We start from the raw sequence: 24,443 nt of genomic DNA on the forward strand, positions 1-24,443 counted from the left end.
TATATATATATGAAATTATGAATATCAATATATTGACACGCATTTGAGAAGACACATTTATATTTCTCTTGACTTTCAATTCTAGTTCTTTGACAAGTCTCTTTCTCTTATATGGGGGGTTTTTTAGTTTGAAGAGCTAGCTATATCATGCATGATCCTGCTATATATATTAATATCTAAAGATCTCTGAGAAGCCATGATGATCTCATGATCATATATATAGTAGTCTTAAGATATCGCTCGCCTCCTTGTCAGGCGTCAGCGATGCGCCTGCTCAATATTTGTTCGCATGCCTTTTAATTTGTCCTCCCCCACGTCCAAAACTATTATCAGACGACATAAACAACAACTCCCAAGATGTATCTGTTTCCTTTGTGTTTGTACAACAATCGAATCGCTCATTTCTTTTATATTTTATTTTTAATATCTTCATTCTTTATAAATGTATGCTCATTTCCTTTATTTTTTTTGTTTATATTAATTCACTAGAAACACAGTGAAAAACGATGTTCTCCAACAAATCAAATATCCAACTTACATTATTATTCTACGTACAGTATCTACTATCTAGAAAATATCCAACTCAACCATCATTAATTAGTCTAGATTTGTTTTCTACTTCGAAGTAATTAGTAAAAGAAAGGCAGAAATATCAGAAAAAATAAAAGGAAATGAAACTTAAAAAAAGGGCAAAAAAAAAAAAAGAAAAAAGAAAGAAAAAAAAGTAAGGAAAGGAAATTTATCGAGGAACAAAAGCGAAGCCCCTTCCAACCCTGGGGGATCTCTCTCCTTAATAAAAACCCCTTCCTCCCCCTTCGTCGTCCTCCTCCTCATTAAACTCAACTCACCCCAGATTTTGGTTCAAGCTTTCAGGAACGATACCTTAACCCTTCTCCCGATCCAGGTACCTTTCTGTGTAGATCTTCTAGATCTGAATCTGCTCCTCCTTTTTTTTCGTACGTATCACTTTTTAGGTTTGATCTATCGTTGTTTCAATGGTTCGTATTTGGATTTGAATCTGCTTTCTCTGTTTAACTCCTACACACACAGTCACACACTCGTTGCTTCTTTTATATTCCGTCTCCCCCCGTTTAGACTGTCTTCTATGTATTGCTGATTGGATTCCAAACTAGCGGTGGTTTGGATGATTTAGGTTTCTCTGTTATAAGTTTTGATCGCTATTTCGCAGTTGTTAAGTCTCATTGTTTTTTGTTTTTCCCCATTGATTTGATTTCTAAGGTCGCTATCAACCACTCGGGGAAGAACACCTAAAGCCTGATAATGAGTGTAGTTGGGTTTGATTTTGGAAACGAGAACTGCCTCGTCGCTGTTGCAAGGCAAAGAGGTATCGACGTCGTTCTTAACGATGAGTCTAACCGCGAGACCCCTGCTATTGTCTGCTTTGGCGACAAGCAGCGGTTCATCGGCACTGCTGGAGCTGCTTCTACCATGATGAACCCTAAAAACTCCATATCCCAGATCAAGCGCCTTATTGGTCGTCAGTTCTCCGACCCTGAGCTGCAAAGGGATATCAAATCTCTCCCCTTCTCCGTCACCGAAGGGCCTGATGGGTATCCTTTGATCCACGCTAATTATTTGGGAGAGGTCAGAGCCTTTACTCCCACTCAGGTCATGGGTATGATGTTGTCTAACTTGAAAGGTATTGCTGAGAAGAACTTGAATGCTGCTGTGGTGGACTGCTGTATTGGTATTCCTGTTTACTTCACCGACCTCCAGCGACGGGCTGTTCTTGATGCTGCAACTATCGCAGGCTTGCATCCTCTGCACTTGATCCATGAGACTACAGCTACAGCTTTGGCTTATGGAATTTATAAGACTGATTTGCCTGAGAATGAACCCCTCAATGTCGCTTTCATTGACATTGGCCATGCTAGCATGCAAGTCTGCATTGCTGGCTTCAAAAAAGGACAGCTCAAAGTCTTGTCTCACGGTTTTGACCGCTCCCTCGGTGGAAGGGATTTCGATGAGGCTCTTTTCCATCATTTTGCTACTAAGTTCAAGGATGAGTACAAGATTGACGTCTCCCAGAATGCTAAGGCTTCTCTCAGGCTCCGTGCTGCATGCGAGAAAGTGAAAAAGGTTCTAAGCGCAAATCCTGTGGCACCATTGAATATCGAGTGTTTGATGGATGAGAAAGATGTTAGGGGTGTCATCAAGAGGGAAGAGTTTGAAGAGATCAGCATCCCTATTTTGGAGCGTGTCAAGAGGCCTCTAGAGAAAGCTCTCTCTGACGCGGGCCTTACAGTTGAAGATGTACATATGGTTGAGGTTGTTGGCTCTGGCTCTCGCGTCCCTGCTATGATCAAGATCCTAACTGAGTTTTTTGGCAAGGAGCCCAGGCGTACAATGAATGCGAGTGAGTGTGTGTCAAGGGGATGTGCCCTGCAGTGTGCCATTCTCAGTCCAACCTTTAAAGTTCGCGAATTCCAGGTAATGGGTGCATATCTATGCTTAAGTAAATGTGCTTATACTTATAAGCAAGCAACCTTAGAACTGCTGTATTCCATGTTATCTGACAAGTCATTTTATGATCTTTTGTTGTTCTCTTAAGGTTCATGAGAGCTTCCCTTTCTCAATTTCGCTGGCGTGGAAAGGAGCAGCTTCCGATGCCCAAAATGGAGGAGCTGAGAATCAGCAGAGCACCATTGTTTTCCCCAAAGGAAATCTCATTCCTAGTGTCAAGGCTCTAACGTTTTACCGCTCTGGAACATTCTCTGTTGATGTGCAATACAGTGATGTGAAAGATTTGCATGCACCTCCAAAAATCAGCACATACACAGTATGATCTTTCCCCGTTGTCATAACTATGTAAGATTCTAGCAGTCTTGTTTCTCATGGTTGATCTCCTTTTTGTAGATTGGTCCCTTCCAGTCATCAAAGGGCGAGAGGGCAAAGCTTAAAGTGAAAGTGAGATTGAACCTGCATGGAGTTGTCTCGGTTGAATCAGCAACTGTAAGTTTTGTTGTTATATTAGATCATGCAATGCAATTTGTTCTTTACGTGAACTATTTGAAGGCTCTCACTCTCCAATAACTATAAGTGACTACAGATTTTGATCATTCGGAGCCGTGCCTTCCCTTCCTTTAACTTATGATGTTTTTCTTTTTGTTTTCCTTCCCCCTTCAATGTAGCTTTTGGAAGAGGAAGAAGTTGAAGTTCCAGTCTCGAAAGAAAAATCGCAGGAAACTGCTAAGATGGACACTGACAAAGCTTCTGCCGAGGCAGCTCCTGCTTCTGGTGACTCTGATGTTAACATGCAAGACGCCAAGGAAACCACGGATGCAGCTAGTACCGAAAATGGTGTTCCAGAGTCTGCTGATAAGCCAGTGCAAATGGAAACTGATTCAAAGGCTAGTATCTCTAATTTACTGATTGTGATTGCTCTATTCATTTGCTTGGGAACTTTAAATAACTGATATTTATTAATGGGATGTGCAGGCTGAGGCTCCAAAGAAGAAGGTGAAGAAAACAAATGTACCTCTGTCAGAAGTGGTCTATGGTGCCTTGAAATCTTTGGAGGTCGAAAAGGCAGTGGAGAAGGAATTTGAGATGGCTTTGCAAGACAGAGTTATGGAGGAGACCAAGGACCGGAAGAATGCTGTTGAGTCCTATGTTTATGATATGCGAAACAAAGTGAGAATCCTTTTTATAATTTCATTGGTAGTATGCATTTATAAGGTTTAGAGTATTGGCCACTGACATTTTGTTTCAGCTGAGTGACAAATACCAGGAGTATATCATTGATTCGGAGAGGGAAGCGTTCCTGGCGAAGCTACAGGAAGTGGAGGATTGGTTGTATGAAGATGGGGAAGATGAGACCAAAGGGGTTTATCTTGCAAAGCTCGATGAGCTCAAGAAGGTACTGGATATGGTTACACTTTATGGTGCAGTAACAAGCATTTTTGAAGATATTTTTTAACTGAGGTTGGGGATTAATCTTTTGCAGGTGGGTGATCCTGTTGAAGTGCGTTACAAGGAGTCGTTGGAAAGAGGGTCGGTTATTGATCAGCTTGGTTACTGTATTAGCAGCTACAGAGAGGCAGCTATGTCTACTGATCCCAAGTTTGACCACATTGAATTGGCAGAGAAGCAAAAGGTAATCATTTAGCCCATTCAGAATACACAGAACAAATTGTTAATTTTACAGGCATGAGAAAATTGTTTGATGTGCTGCTGTTGTTGTGCAATGATGAAGGTTTTGAACGAGTGTGTGGAAGCAGAAGCATGGCTGCGTGAGAAGAAACAGCAGCAAGACACGCTTCCCAAGTATGCAACACCGGCCCTCTTGTCAGCTGACGTTAAAAGCAAGGCGGAGGCATTGGACAAGTAAACATGGCTCTTTACATTTGTTTCTCCTAATAGAAATGTTATGTTTGGTATAGAGAGTGAACCAGCTTTGGGTGTTATGCAGGTTTTGCAGGCCTATAATGACGAAACCAAAGCCGGCTAAAGCAGAGGCACCACAAGGCAAGGGAGGTGAACCGGCGGATGAGGGCAAGAGTGAGCAACAGCCACCAGCTTCTGCCGAACCAATGGAGACTGAGAATCCCACTGAAGGTAGTGCCTAAATCAATCACGAGAGCTAGATGGTATTGTATCGATTTTGTTCCTACTTTTTTATTTACCTAGTGGAACCTCTTTTTCTGGTTTCGCTATTATTCCCCGAAAAATTCTGTATTTGATTCTTCCTTTGCGATAACAATTTTTAGGAAGCATCGTTTTTTTTTTTTCAATTGTTCCTTGTGGTATCTTTTTAATTTGAAAGTCTTGTTTCATTTTTGTTTGTTCGTACTCTATAATTGTTATCGAGAGAGTAATGCGGATTCGCCCTACGTTGGACTGGACTGTTTATATAACAGCAAATGAAATGCAATTTGATCCCACATTGGAAATTTGTATCATTAAAAGTACATATTTGATTCAAGAAGCTTATCATCGACTTCTCCTATATCTTAGGAGAAATCTGTGTGACCCTTTTGTGCGTTGTCTGACAAAACCTACTCCTCTTGTTCGCCTTTTCTTTGCCACATTTATTAAATCATGTCCGAGCTTTGAGCTTTAACACATCCGAAGCACAAAGGACACAACTTACAAAGTCCATCTTCATCCTTGATGTAGTTAGCTACTCTCTCTCTCTCTCTCTCTTTCTCAGATGAAGAAAAACGAAGAGTTAATTGATACTTTTTACCGGAGATCTATGTGGTGACCATGGCTGTCTTGAAAAGACCTGACCACTTAACTTGCCCATCCAATTGAGCTAAGTTTGAGGGTTAAACAAGAACCACGGTCTGAGCCAGTTAGTTGCCAAGAATTTCGTCTCCATGTTATAAGGAAAAAGTAAAGAGAACAAAATTCTCAATAATCTTTTTTTTTTTTTTTTTTTTTTTTGACAACAAATTCTCAATAATCTATTTTGCAGATTTGGTAAAATTCTCAATAATCTATGTAGGTAGACTCAAATAAAAATATATATATATTCAGAAAAGGGAATTGAAGAAATGTTTTTGTGATAAAGTAAAAACAAAACTAAGAAAATTAATAAGGCAAAATATCAATTAAAAAAAAAAGGAAAATAATGAAAGTGTATTACATAAAGAAAAAAGCAAAAAAAAAAAAAAGAAAAAAAAGGAAAGGAGAAGAACATTCCAGACGAACCCCAAACCCTGTGGTGTCTGCTAAATAAAACCTCTCTCTCTTTCTCTCTCATCCTCTCTCATTCTCACAACAACTCTTGCTCCTCAATTTCTCGCTAATTTACTCAAACTCACCCAGTTTTCGGCTAGAAGCTTCCAGAACGCGAACCCCATCTCGCGATCCAGGTTTGTTTCTGAAGCTCTTGTTTGCACATCTTCTAGATCTGTAGCTTCTCTTTTTCGTACATGTGCACTTTTAAAAAAAATTTAGGTTTGATCTGATTTCGAGCTTCTTTTGTATTCGAACCCCCTCGCCTTGGTCTTATGTTTCTGGTGATTAGAAGATAAGCTTGTGGTTTGATTTTGGTTCACTAAGATGGTCTTAGGGTCTCAGTTTGAGCTGAAGTCTAACCTGATTTTTTTCTAAATCGCTATATCGAAGTTGTTAAATCTCAATAGTTTTATTTTTCCATTGATTTGTAAGGTTGCTATCAAATACTTGGGAGTCCCTAGGATTGACGAACACCAAAGCCTGATAATGAGTGTAGTTGGGTTTGATTTTGGAAACGAGAACTGCCTCGTCGCTGTTGCAAGGCAAAGAGGTATCGACGTCGTTCTTAACGATGAGTCTAACCGCGAGACCCCTGCTATTGTCTGCTTCGGTGACAAGCAGCGCTTCATCGGCACTGCTGGAGCTGCTTCTACCATGATGAACCCCAAAAACTCCATCTCCCAAATCAAGCGCCTTATTGGTCGTCAGTTCTCCGACCCTGAGCTGCAAAGGGATATCAAATCTCTCCCCTTCTCCATCACCGAAGGGCCTGATGGGTATCCTTTGATCCACGCTAATTATTTGGGGGAGGTCAGAGCCTTTACCCCAACTCAGGTTATGGGTATGATGTTGTCTAACTTGAAAGGTATTGCTGAGAAGAACTTGAATGCTGCTGTGGTGGACTGCTGTATTGGTATTCCTGTTTACTTCACCGACCTCCAGCGAAGGGCTGTTCTTGATGCTGCAACTATCGCTGGCTTGCATCCTCTGCACTTGATCCACGAGACTACTGCTACAGCTTTGGCTTATGGAATTTATAAGACTGATTTGCCTGAGAACGAACCCCTCAATGTCGCTTTCATTGACATTGGCCATGCTAGTATGCAAGTCTGCATTGCAGGCTTCAAAAAAGGACAGCTCAAAGTCTTGTCTCACGGTTTTGACCGCTCCCTCGGTGGAAGAGATTTCGATGAGGCTCTTTTCAATCATTTTGCTGCTAAGTTCAAGGAGGAGTACAAGATTGACGTCTCCCAGAATGCTAAGGCTTCTCTCAGGCTCCGCGCTGCATGCGAGAAACTGAAAAAGGTTCTAAGCGCTAATCCTGTTGCACCATTGAATATCGAGTGTTTGATGGATGAGAAAGATGTTAGGGGTGTCATCAAGAGGGAAGAGTTTGAAGAGGTCAGCATCCCTATTTTGGAGCGTGTTAAGAGGCCTCTAGAGAAAGCTCTCTCTGATGCGGGCCTCACAGTTGAAGATGTACATATGGTCGAGGTTGTTGGCTCTGGTTCTCGCGTGCCTGCAATGATCAAGATCCTAACTGAGTTTTTTGGCAAGGAGCCCAGGCGTACAATGAATGCAAGTGAGTGTGTGTCGAGGGGATGTGCCTTGCAGTGTGCCATTCTCAGTCCAACCTTTAAAGTTCGCGAATTCCAGGTGATGGGCGCATATCTATGCTTAAGTATATGTCGTTTTTTTGGTATACTTATAAGTAACTCGAGAACTGTTATACTCCAGGTTATCTGACTAGTCGTATTATGATATGTTTTTGTTCTCTGAAGGTTCATGAGAGCTTCCCTTTCTCGATTTCGTTGGCTTGGAAAGGACTAGCTTCCGATTCTCAAAATGGAGGAACTGAGAATCAGCAGAGCACCATTGTTTTTCCCAAAGGAAATCCCATTCCAAGTGTCAAGGCTTTAACATTCTATCGTTCCGGAACATTCTCTGTTGATGTGCAGTACAGTGATGTAAACGAGTTGCAAGCACCCCCAAAAATCAGCACGTACACAGTATGATCTTTCCCCTTTGTCATGGCTACGTATGACTGTAGCGCTCTTGTTTCTCACGGTTGATTTCTTTTTTGTAGATTGGACCCTTCCAGTCATCAAAAGGCGAGAGGGCAAAGCTTAAAGTGAAAGTGAGATTGAACCTGCATGGAATTGTCTCAGTTGAATCGGCAACTGTAAGTTTCTTTAAGTGAACTATTTAAAGGTTCATTCTCTCTAATAATAATAAGTTGCAAATTGATCACCCAGAGCAGTGGCTTCCCGTATATACTTGAGGATCATTTAATTTATGCTAATTTATTCTCTCTCCCCTTAATACAGCTTTTGGAAGAGGAAGAAGTTGAAGTTCCGGTCTCTAAAGAACAATCAGAGGAAACTACTAAGATGGAGACTGCACCTGCTGAGACAGCTCCTGCTTCTGGGGACTCTGATGTGAACATGCAGGACGCCAAGGAATCCGTTGATGCAGCTGGTACTGACAATGGTGCTCCAGAATCTACTGATAAGCCGGTGCAAATGGAAACTGATTCAAAGGCTAGTTTCTCTACTTAACTGATACTGCTTTCTCTACTCATTCACTTGTGAACTTATATTTATGAATGGATTTACAGGCTGAGGCTCCTAAGAAGAAGGTGAAGAAAACAAATGTACCTCTATCAGAAGTGGTCTATGGTGCCTTGAAATCTGTGGAGGTCGAAAAGGCAGTCGAGAAGGAATTTGAAATGGCTTTGCAAGACAGAGTTATGGAGGAGACCAAGGACCGCAAGAATGCTGTTGAATCCTATGTTTATGATATGCGAAACAAAGTGAGAATACTTATCTTCTTCATTTGCATTGAGTGTATGCATTTATAATGTTGAGAGTATTGGGTACTGACGTGTTTTGTTTTCAGCTGAGCGACAAATACCAGGAGTATATCACTGATGTAGAGAGGGAAGCATTCCTGGCAAAGCTGCAGGAAGTGGAGGATTGGTTGTATGAAGATGGGGAAGATGAGACTAAAGGTGTTTATGTTGCGAAGCTCGAAGAGCTTAAGAAGGTACTTCACAGGATGGCTATTGTTTGCCAAAAAAAAAACATATTTGAGACAATATATTGACAGAGTTGGGGATTTGATCTTTTGCAGGTTGGTGACCCTGTTGAAGTGCGCTACAAGGAGTCTTTGGAAAGAGGGTCGGTCATTGATCAGCTAGGTTACTGTATTAACAGCTACAGAGAGGCAGCTGTGTCTACTGATTCCAAGTTTGACCACATTGAATTGGCAGAGAAGCAAAAGGTAATAATTCAACCCATCTCGAAAGCACAGAACAAATGGTGAATTTTAGAGGCATGAGAAAATGGTTTGATGTGTGTTTTGTTGTTGTGCAATAATGAAGGTTTTGAACGAGTGTGTGGAAGCTGAAGCTTGGCTGCGGGAGAAGCAGCAGCAGCAGGATACGCTTCCCAAGTATGCCACTCCGGCTCTATTGTCAGCTGATGTTACAAGCAAGGCGGAGGCATTGGACAAGTAAGCAAGGCTCTTTGTATTTGTTTATCCGAAGAGAAGTACTACATGATATAGAAAGTGAACCTGCTTTGGATGTTTTGCAGGTTTTGCAGGCCTATAATGACCAAACCAAAGCCAGCTAAAGCAGAGGCACCACAAGCCAAGGGAGGTGAGCCGGCAGATGAGGGCAAGAGTGAGCCACAGCCACCAGCGTCTGCCGCCGAACCAATGGAGACCGAGAATCCAACCGAAGGCAGTGCCTAAATCAATCACGAGAGCTAGATTGTGTTTGTATCGATTTTGTTCTTACTTTCTTTAGTCATAGAATGAACCTCATTTCTAGTTTGCTATCATCTCCCAAAGATTTTATATTAGTCCTTCCTTATGGATAATACTTTTTTAGGAAGTATATTTTTATTGTTTCCTTGTGGTTTTTATAATTCGGAAGTCTTGTTACTTTATATCTCTTCGAGTGTAATGCGAATTTGTTCTGCATTGGACTGTTTTAAAACAGCAAATGAAATGCAAATCAGACATTAATCAAAATACATATTTGATCTCCCAGAGCTCAACGTCTTCTCCTCTATCGTAATCTTTCATGTACTGAGGGATCTGTGTAATGTCGATGCGCTTGCCAACGAAAACCCCCTTCTCTTGCTTACCTGTTCCATAACACTTATATTAAACCATCTCATACCTTCGACATTGGAAAGCATAAAGGACACAACTTACAAAGTCCCTCTCCTTTGATGTAGCTTCGAAAGCAGGCATAGCCATTGGCAACTACGTTGAGATCATCTAGGCTGAAGTTGTATCGTTTCTCCAGTCCCAAGTATAGCACCTGCCATTGTGCAGATGTTTCTTGCTCTGTATATGTGTATGTAAACATGGTTGCTTAAGCCTTTTCAAAGTGATCCAACTTATTACCTTCTCACACCCAAATGACATGAGCCTCTTTAAGGTGCTAAATAGTGCAATGGTTAGATCATCGTTGTAGATCACATCTGCCGCGAAAATGAAGCTGGCATTTTTTACTTGATCAAAGTCCTGGGAGCTCCAACAATACCTTTAACATATATAAACAAGGACACACACACAGAGCTATATATGTGAACGGGGTCGTCGCACAAGATAAAATATATATCAAGGTTGAAGAGAAAGAAGTTTGTTACATATCCGGAATTGTGCAGTGGGAATGGCTGTCTTCAATAGGCCATTCGCTCATCCAGTTGAGCTCACGAACATTGACCACAGTTTGCGGGTTAAACAAGGATGAGTTGATATGGACATTGTTAGCACAGTTGTCAAGAATTTGGTCTCCATGATCTGTAGTTGGGGGAGGAATTGAAAAGAGAAAATTAAAGCCTGATGAGACTAGATAGATACAAGTTGAAGAGTAGTAAAGCATGTGAAAGAGAGAGAGATGTTATATTGGTGTATTATGAAGAAGAAGCAGCAGGACCAGTAAGGAAAACAGCCTTGGCGACCCGTGCAAGCAAAATACCAAGTAGCCCTGGAAAGAAAACATATCTGAAGAGTAAAAAAAAGACTGAAGAGAATTAAAAGATGGAATGGAAAGAGTATAAATCATGTATGAATGAAGAGGACCTGTCCCAGCACCGAGTTCGAGACACACAATGCCATGAAAGTCAGATGAGGTGCACGTCTTATGCAACACAAATTCTGATAAGACAAGTTGTGCTTTCCAGACCTGAAGAGACAGAGAGACAGAGAGATGAGCAGCATGCAGCTTGGGAAAAGAAAAAGACGATTGAGAGTCATACCTGCAGACCAACAAGAGGGAGCGTAGATGTGATAGAATGCTGAATATTGACAGTAAACGAGTGAGCGGATCGGACTGCTCACAAAAAGAGAAAAAGAGTAAAAGGGTTATCCAAAATACTAATAATCTAAGGGTTATACAAATGACTAATTAAAAAGTTACAAGTGAAATTGTTGTTGTTGTTGTTGCGCCTAGGAATAAGAAGATCTCCGTCTTTATCAACAGTAAGATGATGACTGTCGAAGGAGAAGGTGAAACGGGAAAGAAAAGGTTTCTTAGTTCCCGGTGGGCAACCGAGGTGAATCTCGCTCATCACCTCATCAATCTCTGAATCTGAATCCTCCATTCTATTCTAGCTCTCTTTCTCTATTAAAGTGGACTTGGCCGATCGATTCCAATGATTTTAGGTTTTTTTTTTTTTTTTTTTTTTTTTTTTTTTTGTGTTGCTTATAAGTTTACAAAAGAATACGAACTCGACGAAGTCTTTACTTTTTACACACTGACGAATGACGACGACCGCAACAAACAAACAAAAACAACATTTTAAGTCTTTTTTTCTTCTTCTAATATGTAATTCACTAAGAAGTAAAGTGCTTAGGCTGCGTGCGACCTAATCAAAATCAATTTCGTGAAAGAGCATCGACGCGGGCGGCGACCTCATCAAAATCTGGGACACTGGAGGAGTGCTTAAGCTGCCACGAGGATGTTCGACGACTCATCCTTCTTGTACCCTCTCCGCTTGCTTTCTCCATCGTTTCTGATCTCATGTTCTTTCTCTGCTTCAATGCTTCCTCATCTGCTTCTGGGGGCGGGTTTGCGAATCTTCGTCTCACTGATCTCGGCTTCGGTTTTTCGCCTCTCGGTGAATCTGTTTCATATCACTACTTAGCCCGCTTAACCAACAAATATAAAAACAATAAACTATTCTTTTATCATGTACTTGCTAGTTGCTACTCACCATTGTCGTCGGCCATGAGGTCAGATTTGGTCATCTTCTCCGGAAGGCTTTCCTGTTTTTCTATTTTGTAAGGGGCAGGCGTCATGATGAATCTGTAGTAGAATGGTTTCGTTTCTTGATCCTCCTCAGGGGCAGTTACACAACTCCCGCTTGTAGTACTCATTGAGTCTTCTTCGCTTGTACTCATGGACTTGTTGGTGTCATCGAAAGAGGAAAGGCTTATTCTGTTTTCCGTGCTTGTTCTTGTGTCGTTGCTCTTTCTGTTTGCTTGTTCAGTTTCCATCTGCAATGAGAGTGTCTCGCTCAAATTGTATGACATGGTATTTAATAAAAATACACAAGAACAAGAAATAGAGAGAGAGAGACTCACATGAGGAGGTGTTGCTGCAGTGTACAACCTCTGCTCTAAAGACTTGGCATCCCATTTTATGGAGTGCTCTCTAGCTATTTCCCGCAGCAGCTCCACTTTCATTTCCTTTGACGGCGGCTCTGCTTTGAATCTCTCTACAAACTTCACATTCCCATCCCCATGGAGTCATCACTCAGCAAGCAAGTGGTGGTGGTTATTGAAAAAAAGTCATCCAAAACAAAAAATGATGTACGTAACGTACCTCAGGATTCACAAACTGTTCAAGAGTATTCCCGTATCTCTCAGAAAATAAAGACCTGAGGTCGCGTAACTTAGGCACTTCAGAGACTCTAGCGGCCGCATATACAAGGGAGGAGATGGCCTCGCCACACTCGTCAGGGCACCCACTGCAGCTCATACACAATCAGGTACCAGATATTTAGATGAGGATGATGAATCCAATTCCAGAGGCCAATTTTAAAAGGTGTGTTGTAATTAATTTACTTGGATTTCTGTAAGAGAGAGACATTGGATGCAATACAGTTGCAGAACTGCTCCAACAATTCATAACAAGCCAGCCTTCTTTTCTCCTCAATAAGCCCTTCTGCCTGTCACACACGCAATCTCAAAACCCTTAATTACGTACTCACTTCAAAAGACAAACACAATTAAGCCACACAATTTGTTGCTTAAGCAACAAGTCACTCGACTCTGTTATAACCAGCTGGTGACAGCATTACAAATAAATTTATATAGATTTCTGTTTTACGCTCTTGCTTCCGTATAATACTAATATAGAACGAACTAAGGATTTAACGAAACCATCGTTGACCCTCTTTTAGAAAGAGAATAAAATTATTCTTTTTTTTTTCTTTCTTTCTTTCTGTTGGAAATGTAATTGCTTTCACGTTCGGAGAACCAATCAGATCCCCGTGACCCATTTAAATGACAACGGCGACATACAGAGGATCGGACATGAAGAGTTATGAACATATAATATAAAACTCCAAAGAAAAGAAAAGAAAAGGACTTGTTGAATCAATCTAAAAGCTAGGGATAAAGAAAGAAACAAAGAAAGAAAAGAAAAAGGGAAATTACGTACCCTGCCATAAGCATTGTAATCGAGGTTGTTCTTGAGAAGATCGACAATGTCGTTCTTGAGATATTTGCAAACCGAGTTTTTCTTCCTCTTCACGGTGTCTACTCTTGTCTTGGTTATCTTGACCAACAACTTGCTGATAACGATTTTGTGCAATCAACAAAGATGAAAGAAACCAATATTGAAACGGGAACGGAAACGAAAAGAGAAGAACCTTACCATTTCGTATAGAATTTGGGTTTAAACAGCCCATGAAACATTGTGCCTTTCGAATGTTTTCTTCTTGTTCTTCTTCGTTTTGTGTTTTGGGTTTTTTTTTTTTTGTGTTTTGTTTTGGGGTGTGGTTTTTGTTATATCTCTCTCTTTCGTGCAAGAGAAAGAGAGAGATAGAGAAGAAATGTGTCGTCCTTTTTGGGAAAGATGGCGCTATAAAGGAAGGGCTTTGGCTTTATAAGAAAGAAAGAAAGAAAGAAAGAAAGAGAGAGAGAGAGAGAAGGGAATGTGAAAAAGAAACGACCTTGGCTTGGCTCGGTCTTACATGAGATCTGAAGAAACGGACTTAAGAAAACCACGGAACCTTTGTCTCCTCCGATTTTTTATCGACGAGAGAAGCATCATCATCTCTATATTATTATAGCGCGCGCGCTTCGGATAGGGTCGGGGAGCTGTAGTTTTAACAAAACAGGGTGGAGTTCCCCGCAAGAGAAGGTGGTTGACTAGGGTTAGTTTCGGAATTCAACTCCCGTATGTGAGTGAGAGTGATCTCATCACTGATCGATTTATCATCATACAGTACATAAATATATGCTTTTTTTGTACTTCTTCTATTCTATCATCATCGATTCTGTTCCCCGAAAGTTTTATAATATTAACCATCGATTCAAAGTTCAAATCAACAACAAATGTGATCTCTTTTTGGATAATATCTCAATTGGGCCAAAGCAACATAGGCAAAGCCCATTGACGTCGTCTGCACTTTGCATTATTTATCAAGAAAGAAAGAGGAGGAGAAGGTGATCACTGATCAGTTTCCTACACTTGTGCTTTTAACTTGTGCTCCTTCCAACTTAGAGACTTAGGTGTGTATTAGTAAATGTGCTTCACTGTTTCAGACAAGGAAGGATCTAATTAAAAAAGAAGAAGAAGGAGAATCTGCTGTGATGTGATAAGAATTATTAAACCAAAAAAGAAGAACTAACAAGTAAGAATGTAGATTTCTCATTTGGGTGAAAATTAACAAAGTTAATCATTAACTTGACGTCTATGGCCTCTATATTTCTATGCAAGAGATATATAATAATAACAAATAATGAAGAAAAATACGTAAAAAATGTTCAGTGTACTCTACGTTTCTTCTTCTTCATGTGGCTCGTTTAATTAATTTGCCTTTATGTGATGATGTGGGGATTACGTGCACTACTTTTGTTCCTTGACAATATACCGTTTTTAAAACTATGGATTGGGGAGTTAACATAACACGTTTTTCTTCTTCGTAGGCTTTGAAAAAAATAACGTAAATAGACTCATCATAGTTAAAAATCCTCATTAAGACTAGTGGACAAAGGATTAGGAGAATTTCATTATTACTTATAAAACAAAAAAGAAGGCGCCCAGTCCAGTGCGAGAAAGTTTTTGGCAGGATATGTGCGTAGGTGGCGGGAGTGGGTTGGAGCTAGATGGTGTGAAAAGGTCGGTGCAGTTTCAGTCTCAATCAATCTTAAGCGTTTCTTCTGGTACTAAAAGCTCTCCCAAAAACAAAACAAAAACAAAGACTCCGATTTTTGATTTCTAGTCTGTGACTCCTCCTCCTTGTTCCTACTCACGTACAAGCCCTTCCGAGAGATGGATTTCTGGCCGGAGTTTTTGGCGAGCAGCTGGGGGAGAGAATTCGTCGCCGGTGGTTTTGGAGGCGTGGCCGGGATCGTCTCCGGATACCCCTTGGACACCCTGAGGATTCGGCAACAACATAGCTCCAAATCGGGATCTGCCTTCACCATTCTCCGTCGTATGCTCGCCGTCGAGGGTCCCACCTCCCTCTACAGAGGCATGGCTGCCCCCTTGGCCTCCGTCACTTTTCAGGTGTTTTCCTCTTTCTACCATTTCAAGAAAAGATTCATTCAACCTTTTTCTGTTTTTTTTTTTTGGATTGATTGCGGATAATAAAGCTCAGAATATCCACCTAATCCCACCCATCATAAAGAACAAAAAGATGCATTATTGATACTCTCTTTTCTTTTCTTTATTTGGTGTTGCCCCCTCCCGGCAGAATGCTATGGTATTCCAGATATACGCCATACTCTCTCGCTCCTTTGATTCCTCTCTTCCTCTTGATGAACCTCCTTCCTACACTGGCGTTGCTCTTGGTGGTGTTGGCACCGGTGCTGTCCAGAGCCTCTTGCTCACCCCTGTCGAGCTCCTCAAGATTCGTCTCCAGCTACAGCAGACCAGTAGTGGTCCCCTCAGCTTGGCCAAGTCCATCATTAGGACCCAAGGTCTTAGAGGTATTTACAAAGGCCTCACCATCACCGTCCTCAGAGATGCTCCCGCTCATGGCCTCTACTTCTGGACCTATGAGTATGTCAGGGAAAGGCTTCATCCCGGCTGCAGAAAGACTGGAGAAGAAAACCTCACCACCATGTTGCTCGCTGGTGGCCTTGCTGGTGTTGCCAGCTGGGTTGCTTGTTATCCTCTTGATGTCGTCAAGACCAGACTCCAACAAGGCCACGGTGCTTACCAGGGCATTTCTGATTGTTTTCGCAAGAGCGTCCAACAGGAAGGCTATAGCGTTCTCTGGCGTGGCCTCGGCACTGCTGTTGCCAGGGCCTTTGTCGTCAACGGTGCTATTTTTGCTGCTTATGAGGTTGCCTTGAGGTGTTTCCCATCCGCTCAGTTGTCCCAGGAAAGCGAGTCTAACAAATAGGCCAACAAGTGAATGTTGTAGTTAGCACATAATAGATTTTGGATTGCTTTGGTCAACCAAATCTGACTCTTCTTTTAAGGATCAGACAGAAATCACTGTGACATTCAGAAATTATTACAAACCCAAAAAGGAAACAGATGGAAATGATGAAATTCTTTTGCTATCTCTTACCACTTTTTTGCTAATGGTTTTAGTAGATACCCAAAATAAGAGAGTGCCAAGGATGTATGTCCTCCAACATGTTCTCTCATAGACACGGTCACTAATTAATGCTGATTGGTCTCGGATGAGTCTTCAACATTTTTATGTTTAAAGAACTGGTGCAACAGTCTATGAACATCTCCGTAGCCTTTGCTCGAATAAACTAGACGATCTTTGATCCACTTTGGGAGCTTGTTGGATGGATGAGATGTTCTTTTGGATGGATCATTAGAAGAATATCGAGCATCTACCAGTAAAATGGCTGCATAATCCTTTATGTGCCTGATGGCCCTACCTGCAAAGCAACCAGGGAAGAACATTTTGTCTCAGTCCCATCAATACTAATTAAAACGCAAGCAACATCTTTTTTTTTTTTTTGAGACTACAAACTCACCGATTGATTGGTTCACTGCTTTCATACACAGATTTTCATAGTATTCTTTTCCTCTCCGTTTGCAGCTCTTTAACACGCCAAATCCTGCTTGAACATCTCCACTGTAGTAAGAATCATCTACCAAACTCAGAGAAGGTTTTGCGGATTCTGAATCTCCAAGACCTTCTATATGCTTTATTCTCTCTAACAACTCAATGTCAGACGGGCTGGGATACGGCAGACCAACCATCACAACACACCGGCACATGCTGTCGCTGAAGTTGATTCCTTCTGACACCTTCCCGCCAACCACAGCTAGCATTATTGCCCCTCTTTCGCTTTCTATAGCTTCCTTGTAATCTCTGAGAACAGCTTCTACTTCAGTGTTTCTTCTGGGTTCTCTGAACACACGCTTCTTCTTCATTATTCTTCTGAGTATCCCTGAGTTACTCCATGCTGTGTGCACCTGTGTTTCATACTCAAAGGAGGAGAAGAATACGATAACTCCTTCAGGAACCATTGCCACCAGGTTGCTCATTAAGAGTCCTAACTCCTGTATCTGTCAACCATACCCGGAAAGTCAAAAACACAATACTCTTTCTGGATCTCATTAATGTTAAAGGAATAAAACATGTGTGAAAACTAGCTGTCAATTGGATTACCCACCATTCCTGTTGAGCTTCTTGAACTGTGGCTAAAGTCAAAAGACTGACCAGAAGGACCATGTGAAACTGCGATTGGCATTATGCTCTCAGGGGGGACGATGTGACTACATGAGAAGAACTGCAGCTGATTCGATGGTAGCCATGGAAAGAGTCGTTCCCTTGTCTCTTCTATAGGTTGAAGTGTCCCACCTGCCAATATGACAGCATGCGCTTCATCTACCACCTACAAATATGTATCATTTAACAATTACATTGTTGAATTGCGGAAACCACTACAGAGCAGAAATTAAAAAAAAAGACTCATTTATGCAAGGGCCAACCTCCGAAAATAACTTTGCTCCTGTAAGCATGACATATTTGATGTACCCTTCTTGTTGACCAGAGGTAGACGAACTCGTCCTTGAAATTATTATCCGCCCATCACCATTGTTGTTAGTGAGTGCTACCAACATATCAGAAAATGCTCTAAAACTTGTTAACTTGCTCGTTTCCTCATGAGCCACTGGATCTTTCTGCAACATAACAACTCTCTCCCCATATCCACTGACCTGGACATAGTTGAACAGAAAAGTTAAGAAAAGGGCAATGGACAGGAGAAAAGAGTTGGACAAGCGAAAGGGGCAAATATGAAGAACCAATTACCTTATGAATGATATTGCTTTCCTTTACATAGGCAAGTAACTTGAACAAATTGATATTGTCTATATTCAGCGAAAACAAAAAGTCATATATCGCCATCGAACAAGCACCACAAGGATTGCTTTTAGAAGGGTTTCCCGTATCAAGTCCAACATTTACGCTGTTTAGATTCTTCTCACTAGTAAAAGGTTTGAGGAGGGCTCGGGTGAGAATCAACAGAATTTGGATGTATCTCCGGTTTCCAGCCCCCAAGAGATTCTGGAATCTTCCCAGATAACTCTCTAGGCTGCAATGTATATCATCCAACTGCAATACACAATAACATAGAAATCATGACTCGACATTGTGTGAGGTATCAGCAAAGCAGCTTCGAAATAATCCTATTCAAAGAACATGTGCTCTAAAAAGCAGATGATATTTTACCTGTGACACTGTTATTTTTGCATCGTGCATACTGAGAAGTGTGTCAGCCAAATTGTGAGCCTCGTCTATGATAACAACACTGTTTTTCAAGCTTAGACCAAGAGATTCCCGTGAAGACTTTGAGAGAAGAGACTGGTATGGAAGAATAACAAGATCAGCTGCCGGGGCCATTCTTCTAGAACCGTAGTATGGACAAGTTCTCATTTGTCGTCCAAGCTGAACAAGATCTTCAATGTCCATGGCTTCTTGTTGAAAACTCTCAGCCTTGAATTCTCGCTGTAGTTTATGTTTTCTAAGCATTGGGCATCTGCAAGAAGCTTTGGTTCGTCCTACCCTTACATTTGTACCTAAATTCTGGAATGTTCAAGCTTCAATTAGTTAGCGCAAGCAAAATATTCGTTTCATTCTACTAAACTAAATGACCATGCACAACGAGGAAACAAGCAATGCAAGATAGAAGACTCTTTAAACAAGTTGAGAATGTGTACCTTCTTTTTAGAGACCACTTGAGATTTCTTCTTCTTTTGCAAGTCCAAGCACCTCTCGTTGATTCGGGTGACATTACCAAGCTTAAGAACATCTGTACATGACCCTATTGTAAGTAAGTGGAGAGAAGCAAACAATGAAGAAAGAGGAAGGAGAAAATGATGGGAAACCTTCATTAATGCACAAGTTCTTTCGGGAGCCGAGACAGACAACATTGATATTTTTGGCAAACACAGTCTTGCGCAACTCCTTGACAAACTGGGAAAGCTGTGAATGTGTTCGGCTGCAAAAGTAAACCTTGAGTCCATGTTGGTCATCTGAGCAGTCATCGTCATCTTCATCATCATCCTCTGATGATGAACTGTCAAAACCACCGGCGGGTTTTCTCTTGGACGACTTACGTCCGCCCGGAGATGATGAATCATCTTCGCTTTGGTATTCTTCCAACAAAAACTCTTGATCGTTTAGAAGAGCCTCGTCGTCTTCGTCTTTGCTTACAGAAACATCCCCTCGCTTTTCCTTTTCCTTGGCATGTTTGGTGAGCCAAAATGAGGATTTGAAGCTCTTGTGATTGGCTCTATCGTTATCGTTGGGAGTAAAATCTCTCATCCAATCGGGCTCGTCGTCGTCGTCATCATCAACATCAACCGTGTCGGAAACCTGAGTCAAACCCTTCTCCTTGCGGTCAATCAACCACTGGAGAGCACTGCAGATAATGCTAAGAGATTTGCCAGTACCTGAGTGAGTGAGAGTGAGTGAGATTCAAACCCTAAGATAAGTAAGGAGGGATCCAATAAACACAATAAAAGAAAGAGGGAGAGAGAGTAGTAGGAAGAACCAGTGGGGCTTTCGAGCATGGAAACGCCTCCCTTGTCCAGAAACTGATAGAGCGCATTCATGAAATCGATTTGGATCGAGTACGGCTTGTACGGAAACGCCGGGAAATCTCGTTTCTCCGTCGTCATCGAGAAGAAGAAGAAATACTCAGCTTCCCTTCTATTTGTTGCTGCAGTGCAGGGTTTTGACTTTTGATTGATGAATGATGACCCACCCACCCCCTTCCTTCAGTTCAGGGCTCCAACCAAAACCCCAACTGGCATTTTGCCGCCGATTTCGAAGAAGACGAGGCTGTTTGGACGCGGGGCTCAGAATACTCCAATTCAGCTTCTGATGGGCTTATCTCTTCTCTCGAACGGAAAATTAAATAGCCCAATTAATTGATGGGCCTACCAATGTATGGATGGGCCTATTAATGTATCAGATCCCCAACCGTTTCTCCTTTCTTCCTCTTCTCCGGGCTCTCTCCGATTGCAGTGAATCAGGCAGCTATGGCTTCCTTCAACGAAGAAACCGCCAGAAAGTTGCTTACCCAGGTCTGCTGATTGATTTCCTTCATTTTCATCTCTGATTTATTTCTCTCTCTCTCTGTCTCTCTCTTGTTTAACATTTTTTGTTATCTGTCTGGTTAAATTGAAGGTGGAGTTCTACTTCAGTGACAGTAATCTACCCAGAGATGATTTCCTCAACAGGGAAGTCACCAAGAGCAAAGATGGCCGTATCCTCTCTATATATACATGCACTAGAGAGTAAACTCAGATTCTATTCATTTCTAATTTTGATTTTTCCTTGATACGCCCCGCCCCGAATCTCTCTCTCTCTCTAGTGGTTAGTCTGCGTCTGGTTTGTTCCTTTTCTCGTATGAGGAACCTCCTCGGCCTCGGTAACAACATCAAACGAGAAGACATCCCTCCCAGACTTTTGGAGGATGTAGCTACTCTCTTGCGCACCTCTCATTTTCTTAAAGTTTCCAACAATGGTATAACTCTTTCTCTTTGGTCTGTCAATTATATATATATTATGATGAATCATAATTCTTTTCTTCCACATCTGCCTACCTTACCCTTTGTTGCTCCCAAGGACTAAGGATCGGTAGAGGAACGAAACTCTCCAAACCGGAAGAAGTGCTTGAACAAGTCCACAGAAGAACCCTTGCGGCTTCACCTTTTGAGTACAGCATTAAGATGGACGATGTAGCTTCTTTCTTCTCTCAATACGCCAAGGTTCTTCTTCTTCTTCTTCACATGCGTCTAATAATCAATCTCCTTCTCCTAACTATGAGAGTTTTTTACTTGTTCAGGTGAACAGTGTGAGGCTACCTCACCACATCGCAGATAAGCGACACTTTTGTGGCACTGCTTTGGTTGAATTCTCCTCTGAACAAGACACTGAATTTATTTTGAGGCAGAGTTTGGTTTATGCAGGCGCCGACTTAGTACTCATACCAAAGTAAGTTCAGGATGGTTTTCCTATGTAGATAGATATTGGCATTTACCTGACCATTCCTGTTTGCTATGCAGGAGTGATTTTGACTGTCAAAGAGAGAATCTAATCAAGCTACTCGGAAAATCAGGCTCAAGTCCTATAGATACCTCCCACAATGAGTCAGTTTGTTTTTTTTATCACCAAAACGCTTCTTAATTTATCAAGTGCAAGTTGGCTCATTTGTTTCTATATATTGCTACAGATTCCGCATAGGTCAGCTTGTCAAATTCACTTTGAAATGGATAGCCAGTGGAGAAAATATAACGAACAAAGGTACTTTCTCGCTTCTCAAGATTCTTGTTGATCTCTATTAAAAAAAACATGTGAACTGCTCTCTAAGCAACTGCTCTCGGTTGCAGAAAAACCCAAGACTCTGAATATTAACATCAGAGAGATGGAAGATAAGGAGACAGGCATTGCAGAGAGGTTGGAAGAAACTGATAGAAAGAAGGAAGGTGGCAAGGAGAGAGTTAACACTGCTGATCAACTTGCGGTTCCCCCATGGAACAACAGTGATTCTCTTGACTCTGAGGTTCTCAAGGATGTTTTTCAAAGATTTGGCAGCGTTAAGGTAAGTTGCAACCTTTTGCCTAACCACAACCACCAATCCCTTGGACAAAAAATTGATTGTTGAATGTTGAACAATCATCTTTTCCTGTGCTTATTGCAGCACATAGAATACTCTCGTGGATTGGATTCGGGTTACGTTTGCTTCATAGATTCAGAAACAGCAACGAAAGCCCGTGCAGCTGCGGAGTTTGTTGGAGGTTTAGTTGTGAAGAATAACTTCTCAATAACCTTTGAAGCAGTGAATGGTAAGGTGGCAACTCCCTTGAGTTAGTCGTGCCAAAAAATGAAGTTAACCATAGAAACGCTGGAAATGACTGGTATGTATACTAATGCTTTCAGGGGAGATCGAGAGAGAGTTGTGGAAAAGACTATCATCAGCTGAGCCGGAAGGAGAAGGGTATGACATCAAACCAAACCTTGTCTATTCATTGCAGGGCATATACTTGGGACTTGGCTTGTACCAGCACTCATTTGTCTCTTGTTCTTCATTGAGTGCTCCAACTTAACTCCAAGATTCTTTGTTCATTTGTATCAGGAAAGAAGGTGACATCAAGGAAAGAGGCAAAGATGTGTGTTTCGAATCCGCACAACCAATCAAGAAGGCTCGAAAGGAGCACTAGTTGTAGTGTTGGTTTTTTTGTTATGCCATACTCTTCTCTACTTTTTTTAGGTTCAACTAATTCTCAACAAAATAGATATTTTACTTCACGATTATAATGTCGTCTGTGAGTAGTTTGGTAAAGGGTATTTTATCTGTTTTGGTCAACTTCAGTCCTAACTTATGCGCCACTCCTACACTAAGAAAGATAAGTAAGAGACATAAAACAGAGGTTTCGTTTAGATTTCAAAATCCATTCTTTGTATACGACAGTGTATCAGTCTTTCAAAAGAAACCAAATCCCAAATGAATCATCATTCAGACCACCGGAGTGAGAAGTGACTTGCCAGAAAAGTGTGCTTCCAAGTTACCCACCACAAGATCGGCCATGGCATTCCGAGTCTCCACAGTGCCACTTCCCACGTGAGGGAGAAGAACGACATTTTCAAGGCCAAAGAGCTCTTCGGGCACGTGCGGCTCTTTCTCAAACACGTCCAGGGCAGCCCCACCCAGGCGGCCTTCTGTTAGAGCTTTTACAAGCTCTTGCTCGTCAACATGTGGTCCACGGCCTATGTTTATCAACACACCCTTTGGTCCTAAGGCATCCATCACCTGACGGTTGACAATGTGTCTGGTCTCGTCTGACAGCGGGCATGCCACCACGAGGATGTCAGAGTTTTGAGCGAGGTCAACCACCGTTGGATAATACTTGTAGGATACATCAGGCTTCACTGTTCTGGAGTAGTAATTGATTGGGCAGCTGAAAGCTTCAGCCCTCTTTGCAATGGCAGTCCCAATTCTACCTAGTCCAATGATGCCCACGGATTTTCCACTAAACTGAGTCAAACAAGCAAGAATGTTAAAGCAGAGATACAAGTCGAAGACCAAGATAAGCAAAGCTCTTTTCTAATCTAAACATCAAATTCATTTCCAACCAGGAGCGATCACCACTAACTTTGATTTCTTTGACATGAGAAATTCGATTTTATGTATGCAGGCTTCGATCAATACTTTGAAAGAGGGAGAGAGAGAGAACCTTAGTGGTGAGTTTGAAGTCACCTTGCTTCCATTTTCCGCTGCGGACATAGCGATCGCACTCACATAGGCGTCGGAGGAGAGCGAGGATAAGCCCAATCGCGAGATCTGCGACGTCTTCGGTGAGAACGTCGGGAGTGTTGGTGACGTGGATCCCTTTATCTTTGCATACTCCTAAATCAATCTTGTCTAGGCCGACGCTGAAGCTGGAGACAATCTCAAGCTTGGGAAGATCGTTGATGAGTTGAGCATCAGCGCCGACAAAAGCATTTCCAACGACGGCGCGGATGGAGTTCCGATGTGTTTCTAGGAGGACGGATTTCTCAGGAGAAGTCCAGAAGCGAAGAAGGTTGAAGCGCTTCTCAAGCTCGTTCTCTAGGTACGAATTCATGGGGCACATCATCAGTACTCCGATTGATTCCATCTTTTTCTTTCGAAATTCCAGACACTCTTCTCTCTCTCTCTCTGGCGTCTCCCCAGTGATGATGGATTGAGTTATCGACTGACGACGAGGACGATGCGTCTTTAACAGAGATATAATATATAATGGGCCTCTATTTCAGCCCATAACTTAAAATACCTACTATTAATGGGCCGCTAAGTAAGCTGTGTCGGCCGAATCTTTTCATAACGGACGACAGCATTGCACGTTTGATATTCATTCATGCATATTTGAGATTCATGAACATATACGTTGCTAATACATTGTATGTGTGTATCAGTGTGTGAGCAACGTAGCCGTTGACAATGCAGAATCCAGTGAAATGGTTGGTTAATCACAATTCACATACTTTATTCTTATATATTATAATATAACAATTTTG

The 24,443-nt window shown here is 41.7% G+C and overlaps 8 protein-coding genes across 9 annotated transcripts; 4 read left to right on the forward strand and 4 right to left on the reverse strand.

Moving 5' to 3' along the window:
- Positions 1–622: 622 nt before the first annotated feature.
- LOC104714394 (heat shock 70 kDa protein 15) lies at positions 623–4,798 on the forward strand. The gene is made up of 10 exons (XM_087464449.1): positions 623–904; positions 1,240–2,451; positions 2,573–2,800; positions 2,878–2,973; positions 3,153–3,371; positions 3,460–3,654; positions 3,734–3,880; positions 3,968–4,117; positions 4,217–4,347; positions 4,433–4,798. The coding sequence occupies exons 2-10, from the start codon at positions 1,282–1,284 to the stop codon at positions 4,587–4,589; spliced, it is 2,493 nt and encodes an 830-aa protein (XP_087320575.1). The 5' UTR covers positions 623–904; positions 1,240–1,281; the 3' UTR covers positions 4,590–4,798.
- Positions 4,799–5,587: 789 nt separating this feature from the next.
- Positions 5,588–9,744, forward strand: LOC104714393 (heat shock 70 kDa protein 15). The gene is made up of 10 exons (XM_010431741.3): positions 5,588–5,840; positions 6,139–7,362; positions 7,488–7,715; positions 7,793–7,888; positions 8,034–8,246; positions 8,324–8,518; positions 8,605–8,751; positions 8,839–8,988; positions 9,089–9,219; positions 9,303–9,744. The coding sequence occupies exons 2-10, from the start codon at positions 6,193–6,195 to the stop codon at positions 9,460–9,462; spliced, it is 2,490 nt and encodes an 829-aa protein (XP_010430043.2). The 5' UTR covers positions 5,588–5,840; positions 6,139–6,192; the 3' UTR covers positions 9,463–9,744.
- LOC104714392 (uncharacterized) lies at positions 9,630–11,352 on the reverse strand. The gene is made up of 8 exons (XM_010431740.3): positions 11,144–11,352; positions 10,983–11,056; positions 10,807–10,909; positions 10,661–10,711; positions 10,371–10,524; positions 10,126–10,264; positions 9,931–10,039; positions 9,630–9,860 (listed from the first exon to the last, which is right to left on the reverse strand). Exons 1-8 carry the CDS (start codon positions 11,325–11,327, stop codon positions 9,739–9,741), a joined length of 936 nt encoding a protein of 311 aa, XP_010430042.1. The 5' UTR covers positions 11,328–11,352; the 3' UTR covers positions 9,630–9,738.
- A 21-nt stretch (positions 11,353–11,373) lies between these two features.
- LOC104714391 (uncharacterized) lies at positions 11,374–14,218 on the reverse strand. The gene is made up of 7 exons (XM_010431739.3): positions 13,607–14,218; positions 13,391–13,523; positions 12,793–12,896; positions 12,551–12,695; positions 12,310–12,450; positions 11,940–12,222; positions 11,374–11,849 (listed from the first exon to the last, which is right to left on the reverse strand). Exons 1-7 carry the CDS (start codon positions 13,645–13,647, stop codon positions 11,602–11,604), a joined length of 1,095 nt encoding a protein of 364 aa, XP_010430041.2. The 5' UTR covers positions 13,648–14,218; the 3' UTR covers positions 11,374–11,601.
- A 667-nt stretch (positions 14,219–14,885) lies between these two features.
- LOC104714398 (uncharacterized) lies at positions 14,886–20,218 on the reverse strand. Of its 2 annotated transcripts, XR_015565831.1 has the most exons (10): positions 19,933–20,218; positions 19,265–19,831; positions 19,097–19,188; positions 18,609–18,962; positions 18,189–18,491; positions 17,867–18,094; positions 17,548–17,769; positions 16,903–17,440; positions 16,479–16,803; positions 14,886–16,296 (listed from the first exon to the last, which is right to left on the reverse strand). XR_015565831.1 is itself a non-coding variant. In XM_087464450.1 (9 exons), the coding sequence occupies exons 1-9, from the start codon at positions 20,057–20,059 to the stop codon at positions 16,574–16,576; spliced, it is 2,661 nt and encodes an 886-aa protein (XP_087320576.1). In that variant the 5' UTR covers positions 20,060–20,218; the 3' UTR covers positions 16,329–16,573. The 2 variants fall into 2 exon arrangements, 1 of the variants encoding a protein (XP_087320576.1); XM_087464450.1 differs by lacking the exon at positions 14,886–16,296 and having other exon boundaries at positions 16,329–16,803.
- LOC104714399 (mitochondrial arginine transporter BAC2) lies at positions 15,230–16,470 on the forward strand. The gene is made up of 2 exons (XM_010431746.3): positions 15,230–15,466; positions 15,654–16,470. The coding sequence occupies exons 1-2, from the start codon at positions 15,230–15,232 to the stop codon at positions 16,305–16,307; spliced, it is 891 nt and encodes a 296-aa protein (XP_010430048.1). The 3' UTR covers positions 16,308–16,470.
- Positions 20,219–20,329: 111 nt separating the features above from the next.
- LOC104714397 (la protein 2) lies at positions 20,330–22,752 on the forward strand. Its single transcript, XM_010431744.3, has 11 exons — positions 20,330–20,467; positions 20,571–20,649; positions 20,758–20,910; positions 21,012–21,154; positions 21,232–21,380; positions 21,452–21,535; positions 21,619–21,689; positions 21,776–21,987; positions 22,087–22,231; positions 22,326–22,383; positions 22,522–22,752. The coding sequence occupies exons 1-11, from the start codon at positions 20,423–20,425 to the stop codon at positions 22,604–22,606; spliced, it is 1,224 nt and encodes a 407-aa protein (XP_010430046.2). The 5' UTR covers positions 20,330–20,422; the 3' UTR covers positions 22,607–22,752.
- A 49-nt stretch (positions 22,753–22,801) lies between these two features.
- On the reverse strand, positions 22,802–24,399 carry LOC104714395 (glyoxylate/hydroxypyruvate reductase A HPR2). The gene is made up of 2 exons (XM_010431743.3): positions 23,621–24,399; positions 22,802–23,421 (listed from the first exon to the last, which is right to left on the reverse strand). Exons 1-2 carry the CDS (start codon positions 24,041–24,043, stop codon positions 22,903–22,905), a joined length of 942 nt encoding a protein of 313 aa, XP_010430045.2. The 5' UTR covers positions 24,044–24,399; the 3' UTR covers positions 22,802–22,902.
- Between the last annotated feature and the right edge of the window lie 44 nt (positions 24,400–24,443).

This window comes from Camelina sativa, chromosome 9, assembly GCF_030686135.1.
Source record: "Camelina sativa cultivar CO46 ecotype springtype chromosome 9, ASM3068613v1".
NCBI lineage: Eukaryota > Viridiplantae > Streptophyta > Magnoliopsida > Brassicales > Brassicaceae > Camelina > Camelina sativa.

Bases quoted from the DNA above. Each gene is read 5' to 3' on its own strand.
- LOC104714394 (XM_087464449.1), top strand. From the start codon at position 1,282: ATGAGTGTAGTTGGGTTTGATTTTGGAAACGAGAACTGCCTCGTCGCT. The intron at 2,974-3,152 runs GTAAGTTTTGTT...CCTTCAATGTAG, and splicing joins TCTCGGTTGAATCAGCAACT to CTTTTGGAAGAGGAAGAAGT. The intron at 3,372-3,459 runs GCTAGTATCTCT...TGGGATGTGCAG, and splicing joins AAATGGAAACTGATTCAAAG to GCTGAGGCTCCAAAGAAGAA.
- LOC104714393 (XM_010431741.3), top strand. From the start codon at position 6,193: ATGAGTGTAGTTGGGTTTGATTTTGGAAACGAGAACTGCCTCGTCGCT. The intron at 7,363-7,487 runs GTGATGGGCGCA...TGTTCTCTGAAG, and splicing joins TTAAAGTTCGCGAATTCCAG to GTTCATGAGAGCTTCCCTTT. The intron at 8,247-8,323 runs GCTAGTTTCTCT...ATGGATTTACAG, and splicing joins AAATGGAAACTGATTCAAAG to GCTGAGGCTCCTAAGAAGAA.
- LOC104714392 (XM_010431740.3), bottom strand. From the start codon at position 11,327: ATGGAGGATTCAGATTCAGAGATTGATGAGGTGATGAGCGAGATTCAC. The intron at 11,057-11,143 runs GTAACTTTTTAA...TTTTGTGAGCAG, and splicing joins CAACAACAACAATTTCACTT to TCCGATCCGCTCACTCGTTT. The intron at 10,712-10,806 runs GTCCTCTTCATT...TTTTCTTTCCAG, and splicing joins CGAACTCGGTGCTGGGACAG to GGCTACTTGGTATTTTGCTT.
- LOC104714391 (XM_010431739.3), bottom strand. From the start codon at position 13,647: ATGTTTCATGGGCTGTTTAAACCCAAATTCTATACGAAATG. The intron at 13,524-13,606 runs GTAAGGTTCTTC...AATCGTTATCAG, and splicing joins CCCAAATTCTATACGAAATG to CAAGTTGTTGGTCAAGATAA. The intron at 12,897-13,390 runs GTACGTAATTTC...CGTGTGTGACAG, and splicing joins ATTACAATGCTTATGGCAGG to GCAGAAGGGCTTATTGAGGA.
- LOC104714399 (XM_010431746.3), top strand. From the start codon at position 15,230: ATGGATTTCTGGCCGGAGTTTTTGGCGAGCAGCTGGGGGAGAGAATTC. The intron at 15,467-15,653 runs GTGTTTTCCTCT...CCCTCCCGGCAG, and splicing joins TGGCCTCCGTCACTTTTCAG to AATGCTATGGTATTCCAGAT.
- LOC104714398 (XM_087464450.1), bottom strand. From the start codon at position 20,059: ATGACGACGGAGAAACGAGATTTCCCGGCGTTTCCGTACAAGCCGTAC. The intron at 19,189-19,264 runs GTTTCCCATCAT...GGTCATGTACAG, and splicing joins GAACTTGTGCATTAATGAAG to ATGTTCTTAAGCTTGGTAAT. The intron at 18,963-19,096 runs GTACACATTCTC...TGAACATTCCAG, and splicing joins AAGTGGTCTCTAAAAAGAAG to AATTTAGGTACAAATGTAAG.
- LOC104714397 (XM_010431744.3), top strand. From the start codon at position 20,423: ATGGCTTCCTTCAACGAAGAAACCGCCAGAAAGTTGCTTACCCAG. The intron at 21,155-21,231 runs GTTCTTCTTCTT...TTACTTGTTCAG, and splicing joins TCTTCTCTCAATACGCCAAG to GTGAACAGTGTGAGGCTACC. The intron at 22,232-22,325 runs GTAAGGTGGCAA...TAATGCTTTCAG, and splicing joins AACCTTTGAAGCAGTGAATG to GGGAGATCGAGAGAGAGTTG.
- LOC104714395 (XM_010431743.3), bottom strand. From the start codon at position 24,043: ATGGAATCAATCGGAGTACTGATGATGTGCCCCATGAATTCGTACCTA. The intron at 23,422-23,620 runs GTTCTCTCTCTC...TGTTTGACTCAG, and splicing joins ACTTCAAACTCACCACTAAG to TTTAGTGGAAAATCCGTGGG.